The 25,728-nt window shown below is 37.3% G+C and overlaps 3 protein-coding genes across 4 annotated transcripts; 1 reads left to right on the top strand and 2 right to left on the bottom strand.

The window, feature by feature from the left end:
- The first annotated feature begins 308 nt into the window (after positions 1-308).
- Positions 309-2,349, top strand: LOC118433325. Its single transcript, XM_035845130.1, has 2 exons — positions 309-632; positions 722-2,349. Exons 1-2 carry the CDS (start codon positions 356-358, stop codon positions 2,245-2,247), a joined length of 1,803 nt encoding a protein of 600 aa, XP_035701023.1. The 5' UTR covers positions 309-355; the 3' UTR covers positions 2,248-2,349.
- Positions 2,350-2,497: 148 nt separating this feature from the next.
- LOC110861889 (long-chain-fatty-acid--CoA ligase 4) lies at positions 2,498-7,939 on the bottom strand. Its single transcript, XM_035845129.1, has 11 exons — positions 7,874-7,939; positions 7,285-7,454; positions 6,756-6,947; positions 6,476-6,677; positions 6,144-6,398; positions 5,709-5,858; positions 4,800-5,189; positions 4,004-4,117; positions 3,652-3,915; positions 3,428-3,588; positions 2,498-3,215 (listed from the first exon to the last, which is right to left on the bottom strand). The coding sequence occupies exons 1-11, from the start codon at positions 7,911-7,913 to the stop codon at positions 2,940-2,942; spliced, it is 2,214 nt and encodes a 737-aa protein (XP_035701022.1). The 5' UTR covers positions 7,914-7,939; the 3' UTR covers positions 2,498-2,939.
- Positions 7,940-21,365: 13,426 nt separating this feature from the next.
- LOC110861888 (acyl-lipid (8-3)-desaturase) lies at positions 21,366-24,789 on the bottom strand. Of its 2 annotated transcripts, none has more exons than XM_035845142.1 (4): positions 24,484-24,789; positions 24,165-24,417; positions 22,927-23,488; positions 21,366-22,356 (listed from the first exon to the last, which is right to left on the bottom strand). In XM_035845142.1, exons 2-4 carry the CDS (start codon positions 24,403-24,405, stop codon positions 21,903-21,905), a joined length of 1,257 nt encoding a protein of 418 aa, XP_035701035.1. In that variant the 5' UTR covers positions 24,406-24,417; positions 24,484-24,789; the 3' UTR covers positions 21,366-21,902. The 2 variants fall into 2 exon arrangements, with proteins under 2 accessions (XP_035701035.1, XP_021966713.1); XM_022111021.2 differs by having other exon boundaries at positions 24,165-24,414.
- Positions 24,790-25,728: the final 939 nt, after the last annotated feature.

Raw genomic sequence — 25,728 nt, 5'->3', positions numbered from 1 at the left:
TGAATTTCATAAACTCGATTTAGCATCACACCTACAAATATTATTTTACTTGTGGATGATTGCGCTGGGATTGGCGGGATTTTGTTTTGCTTGTGGACTTGTGTCGGTAATGAGGGGTAAATATTAATGTCTGCCTTATATGACTGAAACAGTGCCTTATTAAATATGCCTTACGATGGACTGAATGTTTGCCTTAAACATTAAATTGTGTAGGATTACATATCTGAAAACGGCCTTATTTTCCTAATTAATATCCTCAAATACGCCCCTCATAATGATCAACTTTTGTTCACTCCAGCTCTCCACTCTGTAGTAGAAAGTACATTTATCTGTAGTTTTCTAAACAAACTTTACAATGACCGAGTTTGAAACCACAATTCTCAATATTTCTGATACGGAGTCATCAGACGAAGACAATTTACCACCAAGAAAGAAGGCCAAATTCAAAAGAAACTTCTTAGACTACTTTAAGGGTGCAATTTATGAAAACTTAACAATTGCGGAGGAAATTCTGAAGGCCGAAGGAGAGTTTCGTTTCAAATCTGCCAATCAAACCGAATGTGGCATGAAGCATTTTTATAAGTGCAAAGTATCCAGCAAGTGTTCTGCTAAGCTATATCTGCTTCTCGCTGGTATGTAAATGATTGGCAGTCAATGACCTAATGTAATCGTAAATTATATATTCTACTTTTACTCTCAATATTGTATGATATATGTATAGAAGACGGACAAGACGTAATTCGTTATCAGACCAACACTGCTCATGACCACCTACAGAAAAATAAAACAAGCGGAGTTCAAGGCCCAACGCGACAATTAATGGTCAAATTGCTTAAAAATGGCATCTCGGGTCCCTCTCAAATCCAAGCAAGTATTCGTGATTCCGGTCTTCCAATACCAAATCGAAAGCAAATTTCAAATGCCAAAGCCTACCTAAAATCAATTGAGGCCCCACGAATTGTATCATTAGGGGACCTTGAAAAACAACTATCTGCACTCCTAACAGAACCTACTAGCCAAGATCAAACAATTTTGGTAGGAAAGATCATTGACTTTGAAAAGAAAACATTCCACTTCATGCTATCTACGCCAAGATTGATGCAAGTTCTCACATTTGGAGATTGCTTACATGCTGATGGGACCTACAAATTGGTATGGGAAAATTTTCCAGTCCTTGTTCTTGGGACGTCGGACAAAAATAGAAATTTCCACCCAATTAGCATTGCTGTATCAACCGGCGAAACAGAGCAAGATTATGGCAACATTTTTAGGATTTTAGCGAGTTCATGTGGCACTAAATATGAGCCAAAAGTATTAATTGCTGATTCAGCAGAAGCAATCACAAACGGCTTCGAATCAGTTTTTGGGAGCAACTTCGTTCGAGTGTATTGTTGGTACCACGTGAGTGCAAAGATCAAGGATCGATTAAAACAAATAGAATGTCCGGAAACCAGGCGTGAATTAAAGTCTGACATAGATTTACTTCAGTTAGCAGAAGATAAACTTGATTTCGATGCGGCTGTACATTTGTTTAGGCAGAAATGGTCCGGAGTTGATGCCGTCAAAAACTTCGTTGGCTACTTTATTGGAGAATATATTGACCAAAGGTGCGGCTGGTATGAAGGAACTGCCCCAGGGTTCCCTTCCACTAATAATGGACTCGAGTCAATAAATGGACTCATCAAACGTCAGGGAACACTTCGGAAGAGGCTACCTCTTGGAGAATTCGTCAACTGTATCTCCAAGCTTCTATCTGGTTGGTCCAGTGAGAGAGACCCTCAGTTACCGGATTACAAACGATTTAGACTCGAACCAGTTATAACAATTGCGGCCATGACCGATGCCTACAATTGGCTTAAAGATACCTCTCGTCCATCAACGAGACAAAAAAAGATTAACGATACCATAATCAAGTTTTTCGTACCAGCCAAAGGAACAAGGTCACTAGATGAAAAGGACATAGCCAACTACATTCAGCTTACAGAGAAAAAGTCGTGGAGAAAGTTCGAAACATACCGGAAGACGAAAGAAAAGCTTTGGGTGATAGAGTATGATATTATAAATTGGATGCAATCCCGTTGCAATTGTCCCATGTTTAAAAAACAGCATATTTGTAAACACTTAATTGGGCTCGCTGCCAACCGCAAAGATTTTAATATTTCTGACGCCTGCAAAAATGTTCCAATTGGTATAAAACGACGCCCAGGTCGCCCCAAACAATGTAAACAAGCTCTTATCGTTGAATAATTATATATTTTTTAATTACATGTGTGATCTGGGTTCAAAGATCATGTAAATAAACAAATTTTAATATCGGGAAATTAAGGCACTTTTTTCAGTCGATTTCTATTTTTTTTCAACGTTTAAGGCAAACATTCAGTCAATCGTAAGGCATATTTAATAAGGCCTGGTTTCAGTCAAATAAGGCAGCCATTAAATACCACCCGGTAATGAGTGACCGGGTAAAATTAATTGATTGATTTAAATTGTTTACAAATTGATTATTTAATTTATTATTCATTAAAATTAATTGTCCAGAATTGGTACGACATGATAGCATAAAATTAAATCTGTAGCTAAGTCAAATACACGGAGAATAAAATGTAAGCAAATTGCTACTGAACGGTGGGTATATATGACCTCACCGGTTTGGTAGCGATTTGCTACTGAATTGCAGTATATTTGCTACCATATTTTGACCAACCGTAACAGCGGGATAAGGAAATGCTCAAGATGGTAGCAAATTTACTACAATTCTGTAGTAAATCGCTACCGAACCGGTGAGGTCTTATATAGACACCGTCCAGTAGCAATTTGCTTACATTTTATTCTCTGTACAAATTTCTAAAATTTCCACAAGGAGAATATTGAGAAATAATTATTCCATGAATTCCATACATACCTGAACATTATTCTATTAGATTTCTAACAATAGTATGTTATGCAGCTCGTGCATACATCTGATCAATATCCGCCTGATACTTCTCTTGCACTGGTCGCCTCCTGATTTTAAACGTTGTCGTAATCATGGCATTGATTGGAGTCCAAATTTCCGAACAGATTTTAACCGCTGCAGGGATTTCAAATCTTTGTAGTTTCGCGGTTTTGCAAAAACTCTGAACTTCCTGAAGGTAGAACGCTTCAATTTGCGCATCAGAACACATCTGCTCCCAAGTAATGTTCGATTTGTTAAGACATAACGCAACCTCGGTCATCTAAATAAAATACACAAAGAGCGATTTTTAAAAGTACTTAAAATTACTGTTTGTTCAAAAAAATTGAGACAACAAAATCTGAGAGATTATCTGGCAGATATTTTCAAATGAAATACAGTTCTTTTAACCGTTTAGAAAAACTTCAGGGCTTTTCCTCACTATTTTTTGAACGACGTGTAAGTTCTGAATTTTGATTGTCTTTAAAATTTTACCATTTTTTCGTTCGGAACTATCAACGCGACACAAAAGTTTTTTGAGGAATCTCCAACAATGCAAATGTTATCAATATAAGGACACGTTTTTAGGATGGACTCCACCCTTCCGAGACTTAGGTACTCGCCCATTGATAACTTAACAAAGTCCTTCTTTCTATCTGAAAATTTAATCAAAAAATAATTTTTGGAACTATATATGAAAATAATTCCAAATTTCTCACCAATTAACCGGAAACTCCCGTCCCCCTCGACTTGTCCGATATCCCCGGTTCGAAACCATCTAGTGCCATCCTCCTCGAAAAAATCGTCCTTATTTGGTCCATTCTGTTTCAGGTAACCGAGCGCCACAATGGGACCACCCACACAGATTTCTCCCCTTGGGAAGGGCTTATCTTGAACGGAATGGTTGCCTTCGTCCCAATCGATTAAGCGGACGTCGCAGAACTGGGCGGGGGAGCCAATCCGACCCATGGACATGTCATCGACTACATTAAATTTAAAATTGTCAGGATTTCCTTTTTTGTTTTTTAAGTTTTTGGCGCCCGCATATTTAATCACTAAATATGTGCATACACATCGTACTGACAGCCCCTCCGCATGTTTCCGTTAGTCCATATCCGGGTCCAAGGTGGGGAATACAGAGACAATTTTTTGTAAATTCTTGCGTTTCACGGGATAGTGGGGCCCCTGAAATAGGATTTATTAGTAAAATTTGGAGATGACCGAATTAGAGGTCGACACTGCTAATCGTACTCCGCCGGTGTCATTTTACTCGCCTGCGACGTTGCCGAAAATCGTCAAAATCGGCCTGAACTAAATGGAAGTATGTTCGGATTTAAATTGGTAATGGACATATGTACTTATAGAGGCGAATAATCGGACCAAATCGTCTCTTAGAATTTGACATGTAACAACATATAAATATGTCTTGCAAATTTCTAAAATCTGACTTTTTCTGTCACAAGCTAAAATAATTCCAGCGCAATTAGCATAAGGTTTGTACGTATGTATGTTTCAGAGGATTTGGCTTTCGACATAGGATTCCAATTAGCGTCAATGATGACATCAATTTAAATACAATACATAAGTAACGGCAAATTTGGTATACCATCTTGTAAAATTGCAACTCAAAACCACACTTTGCTCTTTCGAATTTAATGGTGTGGTCGTACATATGTACACACGACTACGTATATATTCGGTTCTTCCAGTTTTTGGCAACTTCCCCACAAGGTGCAAATAAATTTGGAAATTTTTACAGGAACCCATCTGCCATGCTGCTAGCATTTGGACTTTTAACTTTCTTGCCCAAGCCATAAATACATTGATAAAGAAGCATGGCCTGCACATGCATAGAACTACGATTTACCTCCGCACCCCAAAAATTTGATCCGGCCCCCCAAAATTTCCCTCGTTTTCTTCATAATCAAGGCGTCCACTTTGGGGCAGGAGAAGCCCCTGTAGTACCACTTCAACTTGTAGTCGTACGCCCAGTAGAAAACGGCCTGCTTAATTTTACCCGATCCATTGACTTGATCTAAAACCATTTTGTAAATCCTGTCCAGCACGAGGGGCACGGCAGCCATGATAGTGGGCTTGAGGATTCTGGCATCGCCGGAATTGCCCTCCATAATTTTGGGCGACTTGTCGGTCAACGTGAGCGGTGAGGAGTAGCCAATCGGGACACAGCATAAGAAATTGAGAGATTCGGCAACCAACTCAAACACGTGGGCTAGCGGGAGATAGGCGAGGTATAAATCTGAAAAAAATTGAGTACATCAAGGTTGAGGCCAGGTCGCGTCGAAATTTTAAGCGGGGTCAAAATGAGACGAAGTTAGTTCGGGAAAAGAAAATATTTTTGGTTTTCAGAATACACATTGGTGCAACTAACAATAGTAGTTGTTTGCGGCTACATCAGGATTTCGCCCGGAACAATTGTCATTCGAGTACGTATGTGTAGCTTGGCGGAGGTTGTTTTAGCCTAAAGACTAAAAGCGATTTGAAACTTGTCAAATCGCTTTCACATATGAGTACATTTTCAAAATTTCCTGAATATATCAGTTTTGAAATAACAAAATAAATTGGCTTATTCGAAAAGTCGAGCATGAAGCCCACGGTTTTGGTTACGGTTTTGACTGACGATTGCTTGGAATAACCTTGAAAATTCCTTAAATCTAAAAATATCAGTATGCTGCTGATTTCTACCGAAATCCGACTTGGCCGCTAACAGTTTCCTATTGTAAGCCAATTTCCGTACTGGCATACAGAGGCTGCTTACCATCATCAGTAGTATCACCCAAACCATCCGCTATTCCATATACTGAAGAAACAATATTTCTATGCGAGAGTAACACTCCCTTGGGTGCCCCTGTAGAACCGGAAGTGTACATGATAATAGCAACGTCATCCGGTAAAGGAGGCTGCAACTCTAAAAATTAAAAGGTGGTCTTCAGATCATACACATTTTTTGAGGATCCACATTTTGTCAAACACTCCCAAAAATCGCAATATAAAACTCAAAGAGTTATTTCCCGTATAAGAGTTTTAGCTTGGACACTACAAAGCAACTAAATATCGGGTAAAAGAACCTTCAAAATTCCTTCAAACTTCAAAGAACCTTCGGAGACGTATCCGAAGCGCATCAAGAACTAGGAGCCATGTAGTGAATGGTTCCCTATAGTTAATTAATTAATTGGTACACATATTCATGTACCTGGACCACTGAGATTCTTCCCGATTTCAACGACATCTTTAAACTTATGGATCCCCACTTTGTTACTGAAACCCGATGTGTCCGACACTTTGGTTGGATGCTCCATAAAGATGAGGTGCTTAATGTGAGGCGTCTGTTCCAAAATTGATTTGAATTTAGGTAACACTTCGTCCGATGTAAGGACAATGGGACATTCCGTCTCATTCAAGGCGTGGATTACGCCCTCCTCGCCTAACGTGGCGTACAATGTAACAACTGAGAAGCAAAAAATGATTTCCTCATTTGTTAATCAATTTTATAATTTCAGGCTTCTTTGGGTAATTTTATGTCACCTTGGCACGAATTTTTAAACGCAGCTACAGCCGCGATAAGCCATTCGGCCCTTGTTTCGGCAAATATGCAAATTTTCCCGCGTGGCGCCAACCCTAAAGTTGTCAACCCCAAGCAAAATGACGTCGCAATGTGGTCTACTTCTGCATAGGTGAGCCAACTGTATTCACCGAAAACTGCTTTTTTAACAGATTTTCCATCTGGCTGAAATAATTCGAAATGTTAATTTTTTCTTAATTTGAAATTTTTTAGAAAATTGTTCTTATTAAAAAATCCTTATACCTGAATTTGTTCTTCCTCACTTAATAATTGCCTCGTTCCTAAGCAGGGTTTGGATCCATTCTTAGTTATCGGCAACGAGAAAACTTCATGCATCGTGTCGATATTTAAAGTGTCAATTTCTTTCTGGATAATTCTCTTTTCTCGTCTACCCCGTAGTGTGATTGAGCCTTTAGTTTTTGAAATTATATCAGCCTGGTAATAAAAATATACATAAGGATTATTCATTACGACTTCGAAATTTCGCCTCGTGTCATAATTTCGAAGCACAAAATTACGAAACTAAATACTAGCCGAAGTAGATGCCGATATTTGCAAATGAATTTTCACGTCAATTTCTGTTCGAACTTGTGAACTATATTTTAACTTTTTTGCAGTGTGATTGAGCCTTTGGATTTGGAGCATGCTTACGATTTCTTTGTTACTTTTTGATGTTGAAAAACGCAGGCTAAATTGTAATTATGTATATTTATATGTACATATTTTTGAAACATACCAAATTTCTAACACTACCATTACTTTAGGGCATTACCTTAATTTCCTTATGGAGTGCGAGCCTCCTCTCTGCAAGGGATGGATCACCCCGCCGAAAGAAATCCAGTGCAAAACTCAAAAAATTTAGCACAGCGACCACCAAATTTCCCAGAATGCCAAGATTTTGTGTCGGCAATAAATATTTAACTGGTCTCGGCGACTCCACATCTGAAAATTAATATGCAGAATAAACTGATCGTTATTCTGGATGATAAAAATCAAATAATATGTGCTCACGACAACGTATTATTTCGCAACGCATTTAGCACACTTGGAAAACATCAAAAAATGGGACAAAATTAGCAACATATTATTTCGCTAACCTACTAGAAACACCTACATACATATGTATTTTGATGTTGTTTTGATGAATTTCTATAATTTCTCTTGCTGCTGAGGACGAGTTTGTGAAATAAGAACATAACCAAGTGCTGGGTAAATTTGTGAAAACAAAATCCATGGCTGTCCAACAATAGTTTTGCACAATCTTGAAAATTTCGCAAGATTTCGAAAGTTATGTTGCTATATGCTCAATTTGCGAAATATGGGAAGATTGACGTGAGTACCTTAATGGATTTGACCCTTACCTGGAGCAACCTCCTTGTTCGATAAGCTCTTCTTCTCCATACCTGTGCCTGACTGGAATCAAAATAAAATTTCAATGACGGTTGGTATTAGGTATTTCGCAATAAAAAGTTGATATGACGAAATAACCTATAAAAAATGCGCGTGCATAATAAATTCAATCAACAAGTAGTTTTTATAGATATTCATGAACGACATTTTTAGTTACATTAATACATTAATTCCACATGGAAACAAGAAGTAACTATCTAATTATTCACAACTAAACATATTAGTAAGTTCGGAAACACAACTTGGAATTTACGTGCCATATGTGTGTGCATATACACAAACAAACTTTGTTTACAAAGATGTATATCTTTAACCGTGTTTGTGAATTTTTCCCACAGTCAAAAACACATAAAACCCGTATGAACATACATAGGTGGCATGTGTCACAAATAATGAGAAAAATGCGGCGATTAATGTCTTTAGAACATCCATATATTAGGTCAGCAGAGAGATTAGTGGTTTTGGGTAGCCCATCGTCGGATCTTAAGATCCTTAGACGTGTAATGCTTAACATGCGTAGGATAAGGACAGGGGTGGATGGTATACAAAACATACGAGGTACATAAATATTTAGTATACAAGGTATATTCTGATGACGTAATATATGAAGGTCCCTCATTCTCGTTACCGCAACCAAGACAAACAAAGGAATCTTTCGTTAAAGTGTGAATTAAATACATAGATATCCATTTCAATGATATGTACATATGGGTACACATCAGCACACATGTTAAAATGGGAAGGTGGTCTAGAAAATCGAGAGTTTTGCGCTACATAATTTATGAACGAACTTATGGTTACAAGTTGGTTTGCAAACTATGAAATCATATTGAATAAACTGTGTAAAAGCAGGATAACAATATTAAATAAACCATCGTAAACGCACATAAGAAAGTAGCTTCAGACTATTTGACCCCAACCACTCCCACGATATGTCGGAAACACTCAGTTTCACTCAATTTCATCCATAGATTCATTTTTGAAAAAATCTCATTTTGCCCCGACTACACCCCCTGGGTGGGTGGGGGTGTGGCACAACTCGGGATCACTTAATTTCACTCTATTTCATCTATAGATCAAATTTCACTAAAAATCTCATTTTGCCCCGACCACACCCCTTGGCGCCAAGGGGGGTGGTCCCAGTAGCCCCAAAAGTTGATAGGATCCTGCTCCTGGGGTCGCATGTATAATGTCGAAAACCAATTTCGATTATCTTGATCCGTTCTCCCGTTATCCTACTGACGGACAGACGGACAAAGTCTTCGCATAAAGTAGCTAATAAAGTGGGTAGGGCGTCCAATTGACCTCGTCAGATTTCCCCCGTCATATTGACCCCGCGAAAGATTGACTCCAGGCACTACTTAACGTATTTTAACACTAATAGTAAAATTTATTTACTATTCAAATTTAAGTCAAATATGTATTCCAATCAAAAGTACACGTATACATACATCATGTATTTAATATTTTAATTGTTAATATGCAAATTTCTTAATCTATTTTTATCCTCATTTTAAGCTAAAAAATATAACAATTTTTCAACAAAATCATGACTGAACATGTCGATTAATCTCATCCATTAAATTAAAACTTTATAAAATGTCATACATAAATGTAAGTGTAAAGGTAAAAACACGTATACAGTGTCGGACAGATGTCTACGTCCACATAGTCGCGTCAATTTCATTTTCAAATTGTCACTGAACTACTGAACCAATTTTCATCATTGATATATCAAATTCTCACAAATTTAACGTAATTTCATAAAACATATGAGTTATTTCTGAAAATTCTGGGAAAACTGAGAATCATAGTGCAGAGCGAGAGAGGATGAAATTTGAGCGGACAAAAGTCTACGTCCACTTCACTTTAATTGTCAACAACAAAAATCTCTCCAATTTATAAAATCAGGTAACTTAATAAATCTATCAATAACATATGCCGCATTAATTTTTAAATAATTTTCTTCCAGAAAAATATGATGGCGTCGACACGCAAGGAAATTCCTATCGCTATTCGAGATCTTGTCATTCAGGACTGGAAGGGTGGACAAAAAGGGGGGCTGTCGCAGAGACAAATATGGACCAAGTATAAATTAGCAAGGACAACCATCCAGACAATCATTAAGAACTTTAAAGCTAATGGTTCAGTCCAAAACAAGGTCAGAAGTGGTCGAAAACCCATTTTGGCTAACCGAGAAGTACGCCACGTGCTCAACAAAGTCAACGTTACACCCTCACTTAGTGCTCCAAAGCTATCTACCGAGATCAAGGAGATGTTCGGCAAACAGGTTAGTCCTATGACCATCCAAAGAACACTGAATAAGGGAAATTTGAAATCCCACAGAGCAGTCCGGAAGCCTCTTATTGTACCGAGGAATGCAACCAAACGAGTGAAGTTTGCCAGAGACCACATTTCCAAGCCACAAACATTCTGGGACATATTTTATGGACTGACGAGTCAAAGTTCAATGTCTTTGGGTCAGATGGGCGTCGTAGAGTGTGGAGATATCCAAAAGAAGCTTTGAATCCAAAAAATCTCAACCCCACAGTTAAGCACGGCGGCGGGTCGGTAATGGTGTGGGGATGCATGGCTTCAAGTGGGGCAGGAAAAATGGAATTTATTGACGGAATTATGGACCAATACAAGTACCAGGGAATACTTGACCGTAATATCCAGGAATCTGTTCGAAAACTTGGACTTGGACGACGATTTGCCTTCCAACAAGACAACGATCCGAAACACTCTGCCAAGTCCACCATGGAATACTTCAAGAAAAAAAAATTCCGAAGCTAGAATGGCCTCCCCAATCTCCAGACTTGAATCCCATTGAGCATCTGTGCGACCACATTGAAAGAGAAATAAGAAAACAATCTTTTTCAGGAATTCCGGGCCTTAAATCCAGAATTCGTGAAGTTTGGGAAACCATTTCTGAAGATGTGACCAAGAATTTGGTAAACTCAATGACTCGACGCCTTGAAGCCGTCCTTAAAGCGAACGGAGGCCCAACCAAATATTAAAAATTAATTGTTATAACATTCCTTATAAATTACAGTTTTTTTTGTATGTTTTCTCTGACTGGACGTTGACTTTTGTCCATCCAATTGTTTTCATTTTGAATTAAAATACATCTCTGGCCTAAAATAAATTTTTTAGCGGAAAACTAATAATGTGCTATGAAATTACGTTAAATTTGTGAGAATTTGATATATCAATGATGAAAATTGGTTCAGTAGTTCAGTGACAATTTGAAAATGAAATTGACGCGACTATGTGGACGTAGACATCTGTCCGACACTGTAATTCCAGTGATAATGATAACTAAAATTTTTCATACTAAGTAGTAAAAATATGCGCAATACCCCTCAAAAACTCAAGGATTGGTATTGTCCCATAGAGGTCAACGGAATGCACCAGTTTTCCTGCAATTTTCTCGGCGGTAACAGAAGGGTTGGGGGCGGTGACAGCTAAAAATTCGATAGTGCACTCCGTCAGTCGCTAGCGTTTGAGGAGGTCCTGAGCAAATCGATCAAATGTTGGATGGCGAGCAGATAACATTGATGAGAAGGCATTAGTAAATCCTTCACAAAAATTATTGGTCTTCGGTAATTCTTGAATCACGGAGTCTTAGCAATTCCAGTACTCAATTGCAGACAATAGGGATTTCTTATTCCCACGTCGATCAAATCCGCCAATCCATTTGTTATTTAAATAATCCATGTAGCGTTCTAGAACCTCGAAATGGTCCAGACGACTCCACTTCGTCAAAAGCAGCAACAACTTGTTCTTTTGGGACAAAACATAAGGCAAGCAGCTTACGCAATTCTAAAGCCTAGTCTGGATAAGTGTATATAAGTTCCCTGAGCTCAGTATCTCCTAAAATTGAAAATTATGCTGAAATACAAGCAATGCGAGAAATGGGAGTAAGTAATAAGTGCTCTAAATCATAAAATATTAATATACCGTTCATGTGCTTAACATTGCATTGCAGAAAATGAAACCAACATCCTCGCTCGCCTGGCTATCTCTATTAATGAGAACTCTGGTCACCCCACAAAGTACATACATACAACATCCTCGTAATGTCACTTGAGGAAAGACGTTGACAAATGCTTTTCACGAATTTAATATCCATTATATCCATATATTCGATATCTTTACATTGAAATGTTTCAATAACAATACTATTGCAGATAAAATAGTACTAGTGAATATGGTGAAAAATCAACCTGGAAATGCGATATGGCTGATGTATTCCGTTTCTAAGCAATTCGGCCGACTTAGGGATATGTTCGCAGGTGAATATATTACGACAAATTTATGCACCATAAATTTATGCACCTCTTTGGGAAATTTATGGCTTATATTTATATTTATACTTTTTTTAATTTTTCACAGCTTTTTGAAGCTATATCCGTTGCTGTCATTCGACGGGGCTGGGGTATTGTTTACCGGAATAAATTGAAGATGGCAGTCTTTGGACAAAGAAAGGTACAAATCCCTAGTTCAACTTGTCCTATGAAGACTATCAACTGTGGCGTGGACTTAAATGGAACGCCGATTACTACCACACCTTCGTCACCACAAAAACTCGGACAGCCCTACGCAGTTGTGCCGTAAGTTCCGACTCTCCTGATGATTCTTCCGGCTCGTATGACTGCACAACTAATGGGTTTCTAGCTTCTATCCAAACACCACCAAACGTTGCAATTCTCTGTACGATAGTATTTAACTTTTTTTGCCTCGATAAAAAATCAAAAAAACACTATTAGCAGTGGTGTTCACTATTTTTACACTAATTACGACTTTCTGCTTGATGCGAAGGAAATAGGCAAGTATTTCCTTTTAATTCCTCTCAGTTTTACGACTTCTTTCTTTCTTGACTATTTAAATGACCCATCTTCTGATTGAGGTCATTCTGCTTTTCTTTTCGTGGAGACCATCAACCAGACATGAGAGATATGAGAGATGTGAAAAGGGATGACTCAACTAACACGATTAGGGATTCCGATCCTGGACGATTTTTAAATCCCAAGAATCTAGAATCCCTGTCTTAGCCCTGCAAAACCCTGGGATTTTTTCCCGAAATTCAAACATTAAGTGTTAACTTGAAAATGGTCAATCTGGGTTGTACAAAAAGGTGCGTGGCTTTAAAACGTACGGACAAGGCAGAGCATGAGCCTGCATTTGCAATGCTTATGTACCTGCTTACTTGCATATATTTTCCAGATATATACTATATACAAATATACACATCCATACGCATTATAGCAAAGCATGTAATTTTTTCGCTTATCTAAAATATAATAGCAGGGAAATATTATAACAATTTTGTAATAATAATAATAATTGTATAATAGAATTTTTATAATATTATTTAGTTCCAGCAAATTTCAAAATCAAATGCAAGTAAATCAGTTATTCACTACAGCACCACCACCATCTCCAGCTCGTCCACAGTTCTTTTACTCCCAGACAAGCAGAGCGAAAATGGACAGAAAAACATAAACGCCAATACAAACTTAACATTTTCAGAAGTAAGATGCATAAATACTTTGACAATACCATGTAATTTTTTTCGTGCTAAAATTCCCATAAGGCAGCTTCCATTTATTTTTTTTATCTTTATTATTTTATAAGTGTCATATCTACATACTTATTTAACCCTCAAACTAATTGACCGAAAAACAGCCGAAAATTAAATATTTTTGGACGATATTTCGACTAGCATACTTTTTTCGGGAGGATTATTTATATTGCAGGATTTTTTGTTAGTCACAGCTTCTGAGGAGGATGGGAGTTCATATTTTGCTACCAATCATTGCAGAATTTAACATATGTACATCTTTCTTGGTATATACAAGATTCGTGTTTACTACAAAATGAAAAAAGATAAACATAACAATAATCATAATAATAAAATATTAAGCATTTGTAATATTGTTGGAGGAAGGCATACAACATAAGAATGAGAAATGATGCAAAGTAAAAGCAGAAAGATAAAATGGAAAATGAAATTTACATGTGTATCTCGTTATAATAATTCAAATTGCATTATTTGTATCTTATTTAAGCAAAATATCATGCTTTCACAATTCAAACAAACATAAATCAGCAAATAATGGTAGTGAGTCCCTACGAAACGACAGTTCTTGTACTAATATTAGCCATTGCACAGTGGGCCAGATTTAATAAATTTTGGCCAAAAATATATAGGAGCCGTATCTGAGGAAACAAAAATTAGATTTTGGTGTGCAACAATAACCTAAGGCATATATAATATGTGGAAATTTTTAATAGTCACATGACACACCCTTAGTGGGTGTGGCCCTCGGCGACTTTCCGATTTTAGCGAAACCATGTCATGTGATATATCATTTTTCTCAGCTCGACAAGGGGGTTTCGATAGAATCATTGAAATTTTGATACCACACCCCTAGTGGGTGTGGCTCTAAGCAAATTGTCGATTTTAACGTAACCATGTCATGTGATATATCATTTTTCTCAGCTCGACAGGGGGTATCGACAGAATACCTAAAATTGGGAAACTGCCCCCCCGTGGCCAGGGGGGGCAGATTTAATAAATTTTGGCCAAAAATATATATAAGTCGAATTTGAAAATACAAAAATTGGATTTTGGTGTGCAACAACTACCTAAAGCACATATTATATGAGGTAATTTTGAATAGTCACATGACACACCCCTTGGGGGTGTGGCCAATGGCGACCTTTTGAAATCTTATATAAGCATGCCATGCTACATATTTTCTCACTAAGGAGGATGATGGGATCACGATAAAATATCCTAAAAACAGAAACCACACCCCTTGGGGGTGTGGTCATGGCCGACTTTTATACTCTAACCAAACCCTGGCATGCGGCATATCATTGTTTGGCTAATTGAGGGGCGTCGGATGGACAAGTTCAGACATTTTTTTAATACACGAAAACCCAGGCATGCGACATGTGTACCATTCTTTGGGCTAACGTACATAACGAGGTTGCTGATATATACATCATATGTAATGTATGTGTGGCTAGGAGTTTGTCATATCTTGATACAAAATTATCTATTAATATGAACTACTGATTGTTTAAGATTTTATCTGTCAGCAAAAACTTGGATGAGAATATAATAACAGGTCCTGATACGTGAGCAGTTAACTTTGACGTATTATTTTATTTCTCATGAATTTCTCTCCAGCCTCTTATGGTTCGAACAGGTTGGCTTTACTAATCATAGAACTCTTTACAGATTTAATTGCGCATAACATCAAGTGAAAAAAATCATACTAACCATCGGCCAAAAAAATCAATAACACTGTAACTGTGAACTACGTTAGTTATACATATACATACGGTTGCACATATTCTGAACGAGAAAACTAATAAGAATAAGTCTTCATGAATTTGACACCAATGATTCACACCAAAATCAAATACGATCCGGTGTCGCAAGAATATTGCATTCAGAAATAAATAAACCAGACAATGTCTCGCAACAATTTGGATGGCTGAAACAAATTTGCACAAATCTCAAACAAGACAAAACCATAAAAATTGTCCCAGCAGACAAAGGAAATATGACAGTAATAATGAACACAACGGAATACGAAAACAAGATTCAAGACCTTCTTAGCCATCAAAACTATTCGATCCTACCCAACGACCCCACCATATTAATAGAGAAAGAAATTCACACATTAGCCAAAAACCTACTCAAACTTAAAAGACTAGATAAAGAGGAATATAACTTCATCATACCATCGAACTCAAAGATTCCTCGTTTTTATGGTCTACCCAAAGTCCACAAAGAAAATCTACCTTTCCGCCCCATTGTCGACTTCCGTAACTCCCCGACTTACAACTTAGCCCACTTCCTGAACAAGATCCTCAAATGCGTCACATCCAAATTCCCGACTACATTGAAAAATTCATACGAGTTTGCAGAGAAAATCAAGAACTTTGTTGTCCCCCCTGAACACGAATTTGTCTCATTTGACGTGATCTCACTATTTACACGCGTCCCTATTCAACAAACACTAAATTACATCAAACGACGACTAGATTCCTGCACAGAATGGAAAACTAAAACTAAATTAACTTCGAATGAATTAATGAAATTAATAAAAATCACAGTGAACTCAAATTACTTCACATGGAAAGGAACAATCTATAAACAAAACGAAGGTACCCCAATGGGCAGTCCGATATCACAAATTTTTGCTGAATTTTGTCTTCAAGAACTTGAAGAAAAATTGATAATCAATAATAAAGACATTCCATTTTATCAACGTTTTGTGGACGACTCTGGAGCCTGTACAAAAATAGGGACCAAGCAAGACATACTCCAATCCCTTAACAGTTTTCATCCCAGTATCCAATTCACAATCGAATCTGAAGAAAACATGCAAATCCCTTTCTTGGATGTACTTTTATCAAGAGACGAAGATGGCACAATCCATAAAAAAGTTTACAGAAAACCGACACACACAGGAAGATATCTTAACTACCACTCATACCATCACCCATCACAAAAGATAGCCGTAATTGATGCTCTAACTTATCGAGCACTGAAAATTTGCGATGATGAGTTTTTAGAAGAAGAACTACAAACTATAACTGAATCATTAAAACAGAACGGTTATCCAAGAAACCTAATTGAAAAAAGAATCAACAGAATGAAAACCAAATTCCAAAACCAACTCAACACAGACCAAATTCCCGAAGAAAAACCTCCTAGGATCATCCTTCCTTACATGGGACCAATCACACATCGACTAACATCCTATCTACGCAAAAAACCGAATTGTGATTTTGGGTATTTAACGGGAAAGAAAATAAAACAGATCATTTGCTCACACAAGGAAAATCCACCACCAGATAAGGTAGGAATTTACAAAATAAGATGTTCATGTCCTGCTATATACATAGGTGAGACCAGTCGCCCCCTACAGCAAAGAATTAAAGAACACATGAATGACATCAGAAAGAAAAACGTAAAATCTGCCGTAGCACTCCACATCCTTGAAAATCCAAACCACATCATTACCCAAGACTCAGCAAGTCTAATCACTCCAGAGAGAAGAAATTTTCATAGAAAATTTCTTGAAAGTTTATATATCAGAAAATGTCCCAACGCCATAAATCAGGACAACGGAAAACAACTGAATCCAATTTGGTCATCTTTAATGCTGCCACTCATCAAACACCCGTGACAACAATTATAAACAACAAATTAATGTAACTCTCATGTATGTGACATATCGTGTTTTAATTTCCAAATATTTTGTCCCTGATGATGACACGAGTTCCGTGCCGAAAGCTTGGGAAATAAATTCAATTTCTTCCTTCAACCATGTCATCCGAGAATTCTTCTTTAAACTAATAAGAATTGTCATGCTTAAATTCATTAATGTATATTATTCTTAGCATTTGAATAATTTTGCGTTTGCCTTCTGAAAATACATTTTAACTTCTACAACTTAATTTTGAGCGAACTGGTTACTCAGCGTCAACATCAGAATCACCAGATAGCTCGAGTTCATCTAAATGCATTATAACTTCCGGAACCCCACTGGGATCCTCGAATTCGTCGTCAGAATCGTCGGGTGAGTCTATTTCCTGCTCTTCTGGAATGGCTAGGATGTCGACCACTTCTTTCGGGATTTCCTCGCGCTTTTTTTTGCGAAGCCTCGAACTTAAACTCAACGTTGAAATTACTAAATGGTTTAAAAATAATTTTGAAATATCTACTTATTCTTGGGAAAATTTAGTGGGGGCGTGGTTTCAAAATTCTGTGGATATCTACTCGTAGAGCTGAGAAAAACAATATAATACATGATATTGTTTTCGTTAAAATCGATAATTTTCCTAGAGCCACACCCACTGGGGGTGTGGTGGCAAAATTTTAATCGTTCTATCGAGATCCCCTCATTGAACTGAGGAAAATGGCATATCACATGACATGGTTTCGTTAAAATGGAAAAGTCGGAGAGGGACACACCCACTGGGGGTGTGGTCTACAAACTTTAATGAATCTGTCAAGATCCCGTTGCCGAGCTGAGAAAAATGATATATCACATGACATGATTTGGTTAAGGTCGAAAAGTCGCCGAGGGCCAAACCCACTAGGGGTGTGGCATATGACCATTTGAACATTGCTGGCAGTGCCCAAGGTTTCGAGGTATTTTTTCGACCTGCAGTTCGATTTTTAGTCTTTGAAATTTAGCGGTAATCATTAATTATATTTTACAATTTGTTTGACCTTGTAGCCCTAATTTCGAGGGGGTGTGGTCGAATTTAGAAAATCTGGAAATATATATTTCGCCAATTGACCCAAGGTTTCCAAAACAGTCGCCACTTTGAAAATCGGTCAACAATTGGGAAAGTAATCCGAATTTCAACTTTCAATGTTGTTAAGCATGACAAGATCGGCCATCAAGCTTTTCAGCAAGAAATGTCTTTAATTTTGATTCCCCTACCAGAGGGTGTGGTGTTTATACCCAAAATACGTTCCTGCTACCACCTCAGTTTGCTGAGAAAGTCCAATGAGTGAGTATACTTAAAGCATACTTGAGCAAAGGCAATTCAACTTAAATTTGATTTTTTTAACTTTAATGACTAAAAGTGGGTGTGGTTGGAATAAAGCTTGATGGTCGCAGACGGTCGCAGCAGGGTATACTTAGCACACCATGAGCTATTTAATGGCATGAGTTTTGAGTCCGCAATGCGTGAAGTTTTTAGAAAATGTGTTCGCCCTATCTTCGTAATGTATTATGAAAAGTTTACCCCACGGGTACACCCGAGTGGGTGTAACATTTGGTTTTATATTTTGCATTGAGGACATGTTGGTTCTATACTACACGTTGAAATATGTGAATGGCCAATTCAAGATACCGCCTTAATGGCCACATTTTTAGGCTCCTGGCCCATTGTGCATTGGGGAGTACTATACAATGCAAATCGGGAAAGAGATACAGGTGTAGCTGTAAAATCTATACCTGGGGTTCTGAAACTGACTCAAGTCTGCGGATAAGTAGGAAAAAGTCTTCTTATCGACATGTTTCTGTAAAGAATTTCGATTTTCCACACAACTACCCTACAAACATTGCTGGAATGCAAAAATCAAGAATAAACCCGAAGACTAGCAAATGGAGTAAAGAATATCTCATTATTGGCACTCCAAATACTGAATGCAATAATATGCACACAGAAACTTGTTTATGGTGACACTATGCTTGTTACTAAATTTTCTAATTACGCTTTCATTTAATGGACCATTAAGCTGTAAATGCATGTCGTGTAGAAAAATTAAAAAAGCAGGAAGTTCTCATCCAATGCTGAGCTGAAATTTACAATGGAGTACTATTGGCAAAGGTGCAAAAATATTATGCATTGAAGCATACAAGTCTATTCATATTTACTTTATGTTTGAAATACGACTTGATTCTGCAAATTTATCTAATGTAAATATGCTTATTTGTAAATATCATTTCTTGTGATAACATTTCTTAGTATGATTTACTATGATTTACTACTATTTACTAAAACATTGCCCGTCAATTGCTGACTAAGTGCCTCTTAAAATCCTACTTCAATAGACAAGGTTCCGGGTTTTGTTAACCTGGGATGAGGGTCTGCTGATGTTGAATGAATGTTAAAAACTACAAAAAATTTTCCATCTATAAAATGTTTTACCTTGAATTCAAGTGTTTTGCCTCCAGATAAATTGATGATAGAAATGTATGGAACAAAAGTTGCATTGGCAATGGAGACGTCAATAGTTCAACCGCCAAATAAATTAAGTTTACTAGTACCTATTTCCAGCCTTCAGTTGATTTTCACTTATTTTTTGTAACTTTTTCCCCTTCCCCTTCTCTTTTTCTCCTTTCCTATTTGTTAATTTGAAAACGTATTTTATTTCGGAGCTAAAATAAAAACTCAGGATAGCAGGATAGCAGGATTAGATTAGAGACATTTAATATAGACAAATACACGAAATGGAATTGTAAAAAGCACTGTATGATGTAACTTAACATAACTTACTCTAATGCCAAAGTTTCTTGTCCTTTCTGTTAATTTTTGGGTGCGTTTTCTAGGATACTTTTCATAAGAAATGGCTTGTAGCCTTCAAGATGTGTAAATGCAACAAAATAAAATCAATTTTTATAGTGCCAATTTTCAAATATTATTAATTACTAGCGTAACAGATTGCAGTGATCCACCTGTAACCTGATCTTCGCTATTTTCCTCACCCTCACTTTCAGTTTAACTTTGGGATGGACTTGAGTGAAGGAAATGGACTCGGTTCCGCAACATCGTATTCTGATTCAGAGTCGTAAGTATTTCTGGCCAAATTTTTCCAATGGAGCTCTGGGATTTTTGGAAGGAAGAAGACAGTTGCCTTGGACGATATTGGGCAATATTGTTATGTGTTTGCGTGATCGTCGTAACCCAAACTCACAAAGTAAGAATTTGTTTTTCAGTTGCATTTTTGAAGAGGTAAAATTGGTAAAATTGACAATGACTAACGTATTTAACCTTTCACCTACTTGGCTAGTGCTGATCTATCTTCCTGAAGTGGATGTATACGAGTAGGGAATTTCATGAATGACATAAGCCTCGTCACATTGCATTTAGCTTTGAGCATGACCCAAGCGTAATAATAATGGGATTAATTGCAAATAAACTTGACAAAGTTTTCCTCAAAACAATTATGCCGCTTAATCATGAAATATCTATTGACCTAACTTTATGTATGGCAACTGTTAAAGAACTTTCACCGGCTTTTACTTACATACATTTGCATGAGCGTTTTGACGCTTGGCCTGTTCTCTTTGACATTATAAGGTGAGAAAATATTAAAGATTCGAGAAGATACAGATATTTACATATTTAATTCTAGTTTAACTACATTAACGATCAGGAGTCAAGTGAGAAGGAAAACGAGAACGATGGCGACGCCGTCGACGAATAGAACCGTGGACAAAACAATTTTACATAATATTTTTCATTTTCTTATATTGTAATCTGTTATGCACGAATCTTAAATGATACAATTGAAAATATAAATGAAATTATTTTACACACATTCTTCTACAGATGTATGGACAGGGTAAGATATTAAATATTTCTGCATGATTTACAAATCCAAAACAGGTTATGATGAAACACTACTGGGTATACTCACCGGGTATGCAATGTATGCTGGACACCGATCGATCAATAACGGGCCATTCACAACTTTTATTTTGTTGCTAGCTACATCACTGGTACAACTGGCCGTTTGACGTCCGTACTATCGACACAACTTGTAGAGAAGTGAATTTAGCCCGAAAATTAGGTCATCTGGCTAGTATTAAAATATGTATGAATTGTATACATATCATGAAAAGGCTCGATCAGTGTCATACATAGTATATCTGGTCCATCGACTCCTAGTCTGAGGGTATTTAAAATCATTTTATTTTACTCCTCAATTTAAGTGAACTCATGTTCAATAAGGTACTGATTTATATGTTTATACAATTGATTACTTAATTAATTTTATTTAATCACAAATCCTTTTCGAGCATTTTGTGCCTATTGAACTGTGTACTGCACGAAAGTTTTCCAAATTAATCAACTATCAGCCAAATGTTAGTAACACGTCTAACAAACGGGTTCCTATTCAAATTCTACCTTTTACATGCTGTTAGAAAGATCAGAAAAAGTGAAGGCAGAATATATTTATAGTTTACGATCACGTGAGAATTGAACAAGATTTGTGCTTGTGATTCTCCAGAATTTAACATAGGAATATGGAGATTGCACGTTTACATAGCATATTATCACATAAATACAATACCTCAAAAAAATTAACATAAACTACTGTACTACCAATCCGTCTAAAATTATTACCAAATCAATATATGCATGTACCTGTATTCGATTTTTAAGTGTTCATAACTACTACATTTAGACTAATTTAATTATCCATTAATTCCCAACATGCTGTCCGACATCTTCCAAATTCCTGAAAACTTTTCCTACCGCTTCCCAATATCCGATCGTTTGATACGGGAGGTCATATTTTTTCGCCAGGGCGGCCACTCTATCTCGAATGAGGTGATTATTATACTGCGGCATCTGCGGGAAGAGATGATGCTCGATCTGGAAGTTAAGATAACCCATCCACCAATCCGTCAACGGGGTGGAGGTGATGTCCACCGTGTGCTCTAAGCCGTACTCGACCCAACTTTTCCCTTCTTCGGTGACATCCAGGTGGGTGTGGTTCAGGGTAAAAGTCCCAAAAAGGTAGAACGCGACGATGAAGTAGATGACCAATGTGTTGACAAGTCCAAGAAATCCGGTGAAGATGAGATGGTGCAAACACACGAAGAAAGCTTCATCATAGGCACGCTTCAGATAAATGTAGCGAGGGTGGAGGAAACTATTTATACAAAAATTAAATGGGAAATTAATAAATTTTTGTAAACGAAATGTTGCAAAATAGTTAACCCAAAAATGGGATATCTTATGCTTAGGGCGTTATAAATAAAGCCATTTTTACATGCATTCCTTACGTAAAGATGACTTTAATTATAAAGCCTCGACTATAGTTTTACGTCTCTTGCTGCACACAACGGCAAAAAAAGTAAAATCAAAAATTTCCGACATTTTTTACTCAACAACACATCGTATATTGAAATAATGTCCACTTTTTAAATAAACTACACCTCAAATTATATCTATCTGTAAAATGGGGAAGGCTTAAATTTGAACATTTCCAACCGTTGACCTTACGCCATGACCTAAAGACCCTCTCACACTGATTTTCGAAAACTTTGAAGATCACATCTCATAATTCAAATCGGGTCAAAAGTTATCGTGAATACGGAAAGAAGTGCGGACGGACGGAAAAACAGGTCATTACCATATACGGATTTCACCCCTTCATAATCGCACATTTCATTGAAATGATTTCAAAAGTTAATTATTTATTACTCCAAATTTTACTTACAGTCTCCAAAAAAGCCCGACCAAAAAGGTATCAAATACGAGAAACAATTTCGCTTGGTTCCGAATAAAGAAATTGTTGATGGAAGATCCCTTATTCTTATAGTCTCGAAGTACTTTCTTGTTAAATGCGATGAGTGGGAGGGTTTCCAGATCAACGTCGTGCCTAATACGTTGCGGCATCGCGTGATGTCTGTTATGTTGGCTGTTCCACCAGGACGGCGAAATCCCGATGCTCAACGAGAAGGCGAGCAGGTGGATAAATTTGTCGATTTTCAAATTTCCGGTGAGTGACCGATGCCCGGCTTCATGTCCGACCCACCCGCAACGACCCACTCCTAACCCGGTGATTAACAGACCGAACCATTGTACCGCCTGGGAGGTACTACTCTTGGTCAAATAGATTCCGTAAATGATGATGACTGCCACTTCCATGCAGCGAAGGAACACCCGGAAGTAGGACGGGGCGTAGAGCCCTTCGGCTTCGAAAGCGGATTTTAACGTGGCCAATTCCTTGTTGAAGAGAGCGTCGTTTCGGGTGCGATTTTTGTCAGAAGGAGAAAGACCTTATGAAGAACAAAGTTTTAAGATGAGTGTTTGAAATTACCATGATTAGAGTTTAGGGGTCGTTCATGAATTATACAACGCGATAATTGATACGCGATTTTCTGCACACCCCCCCCAATTAACACTTGTCACATAGGGGCGATAACATTCGAGCCTTAGCCCCCCCTTCCCTCTAACGCGTTACATACTTTATGAGCTCCCCATATTTAAAAAAATAATTGGCTACAATAATAATATCTACATTTTTATGAAAATTGCGGCGTGCCAAAATGTTGTGGACGTGGGGATAAAATTCATGAGGATTTACAAAAATTTTTAGTTTTGCAGGAAATTTATTTAAACATTACGCCACCTGTGCATTCAATAAAGCGTAAAAACATGAGTCCACTTAATTCTGAATTTTTAAAAATTTAAAATTAGTCTGGTTAATATCGGACACTAAAGCCACTCATGCCTAGGGGTCGTTCAAAAATTATGTAACGCAAAAATCTCGATTTTGTAAACCCCCACCTAAGATGTGTCGAACAGGCACGATATAATTGGGCATTATACCCCTTTCGCGAAACAAAATTTATGAACGACCTCCCACGCATTGAGCGAGTGAACTCCTAATATGTTTGTGTTTAAAATATGAAAGATATTTTTTATTTGGCAACGAAGTCCTTATCTACTCACCATTTCCCACTCCTGCCTCCCGTTTTGGTAGCTGGTTCAAAAACTTTGTCGCCGTGGTGATGCACCTCCCGTGAAACTGGTCAAATGCCGCCGTGGCGTCTTCTCCTTCTTCCGTGTAGAATTTGATCACGTTTCCCCCGGGGTGACGAGGTATCCAATTGGTGACGTCGTAGTACTGCTCATTAATCAGAACTTCTTTTTTCCCTTCACATTTTGGAGGTGTTGGAATATGTGGCCCCATAGTGGTTAACTTCTGGTATATTTTTTGGAATATATAAAAATCCCGCAACAATATAAATTTATAAATATAAAATCTTACAAGAGTTAATGGATTTCCAAAACTTGCAAAAAATTCGGAAGTTTTGCAGTAATCGGATAAATCAGATAAGTCAGTACACAGTTTTTTTGTTAAATATGTAAATACGTGAGACCTTCTTTGCTACTAAAAGACAATTGTTTGCTGGTTATTTACTGAAAAAATTTCGTGCTATTTGAAGTCTGTTTCATCCTGAACATGTTTAATGAGCTGGAATATAATAAGACATGTGTCGTAAAAAACTAAGGCAATTACGTGTTCAGTACATAAGCCGAAGGTGCCACGCGTTACAAAAGTGTTACTTGTCACGAAAGCTGAAACGTTCTAATTAAATTATTTCAATTTATGAAATGAATTGGGAAAGCAGTAGCATAAAGAAATGTATGTAACACAATGCAAGGTAATGGTCTGCAAGGATAATGTGTGGGAATTAAGCTTGCGTTTCCTTTGAAGTGGGTATGAATCTGGTGCATATTAAGGTACATTCCAGTCGTGGGTACCGTATTGCATCTCAATTATTGTTTGGTCTGCGTCAACTGGAGGATTGTTATCATAATTTATTATAATGTATCTACTTACATACAACCTGGAATCAATTTGCGCAAAATTTCTGAAGTTCAGGAAGTTCAGGAAAATTAGCATGCCATTACCAAAAGATTGATATTTTCACGAAAAAAAGATGGTACTCATTTCAGGCACGAAACTTAAGTAGTTTGATAAATTATGTATGCACACTGTTAGAAATTTGGGATAGTCGGACAGGTATTAATTTCTGTATATTAAAATTTAAATGTATAAAAATTACACCGGTCTGTAAAATTTTGACATCGATATGGTAAAACTTTAATACCAAGCTTAAATTACTACGCGGTATTTACTGGGCTCGGAAGCCGTGGGAACATTAACATTGCAGGATAGGCAAGGGAGGGGTTTGCATAACATGGCCATGAATTAACCATGGCGACATTGTCCGCGTGTCCCCACGCTTCAGCGGTATTGCTGATCAATGATATTACTTTGTTGGAGTCATACACATATGAATACCACGTGGTACTATTTTAATACTGGATTTCTAAGAGTGCGGTCATCGCGATGGGTCTAACCATCATATGATGAATTGTTCTACCCGGAAAAAGTTCCATTTTTATTTTACAATGTCTAGACGTATTATATAATTTAATCAATTAACGAGAAATTAGCACTGTGCACACATCCGGCTCCCACGTACTACATACACCTATTGCGCAA

The sequence above is a fragment of the Folsomia candida genome, unplaced genomic scaffold (assembly GCF_002217175.1).
Source record: "Folsomia candida strain VU population unplaced genomic scaffold, ASM221717v1 Fcan01_Sc047, whole genome shotgun sequence".
In the NCBI taxonomy this organism is placed as follows: Eukaryota; Metazoa; Arthropoda; class Collembola; order Entomobryomorpha; family Isotomidae; genus Folsomia; species Folsomia candida.
Note: the sequence above shows the minus strand (reverse complement) of the source record. Positions and strands in the feature narration are given on the sequence as shown.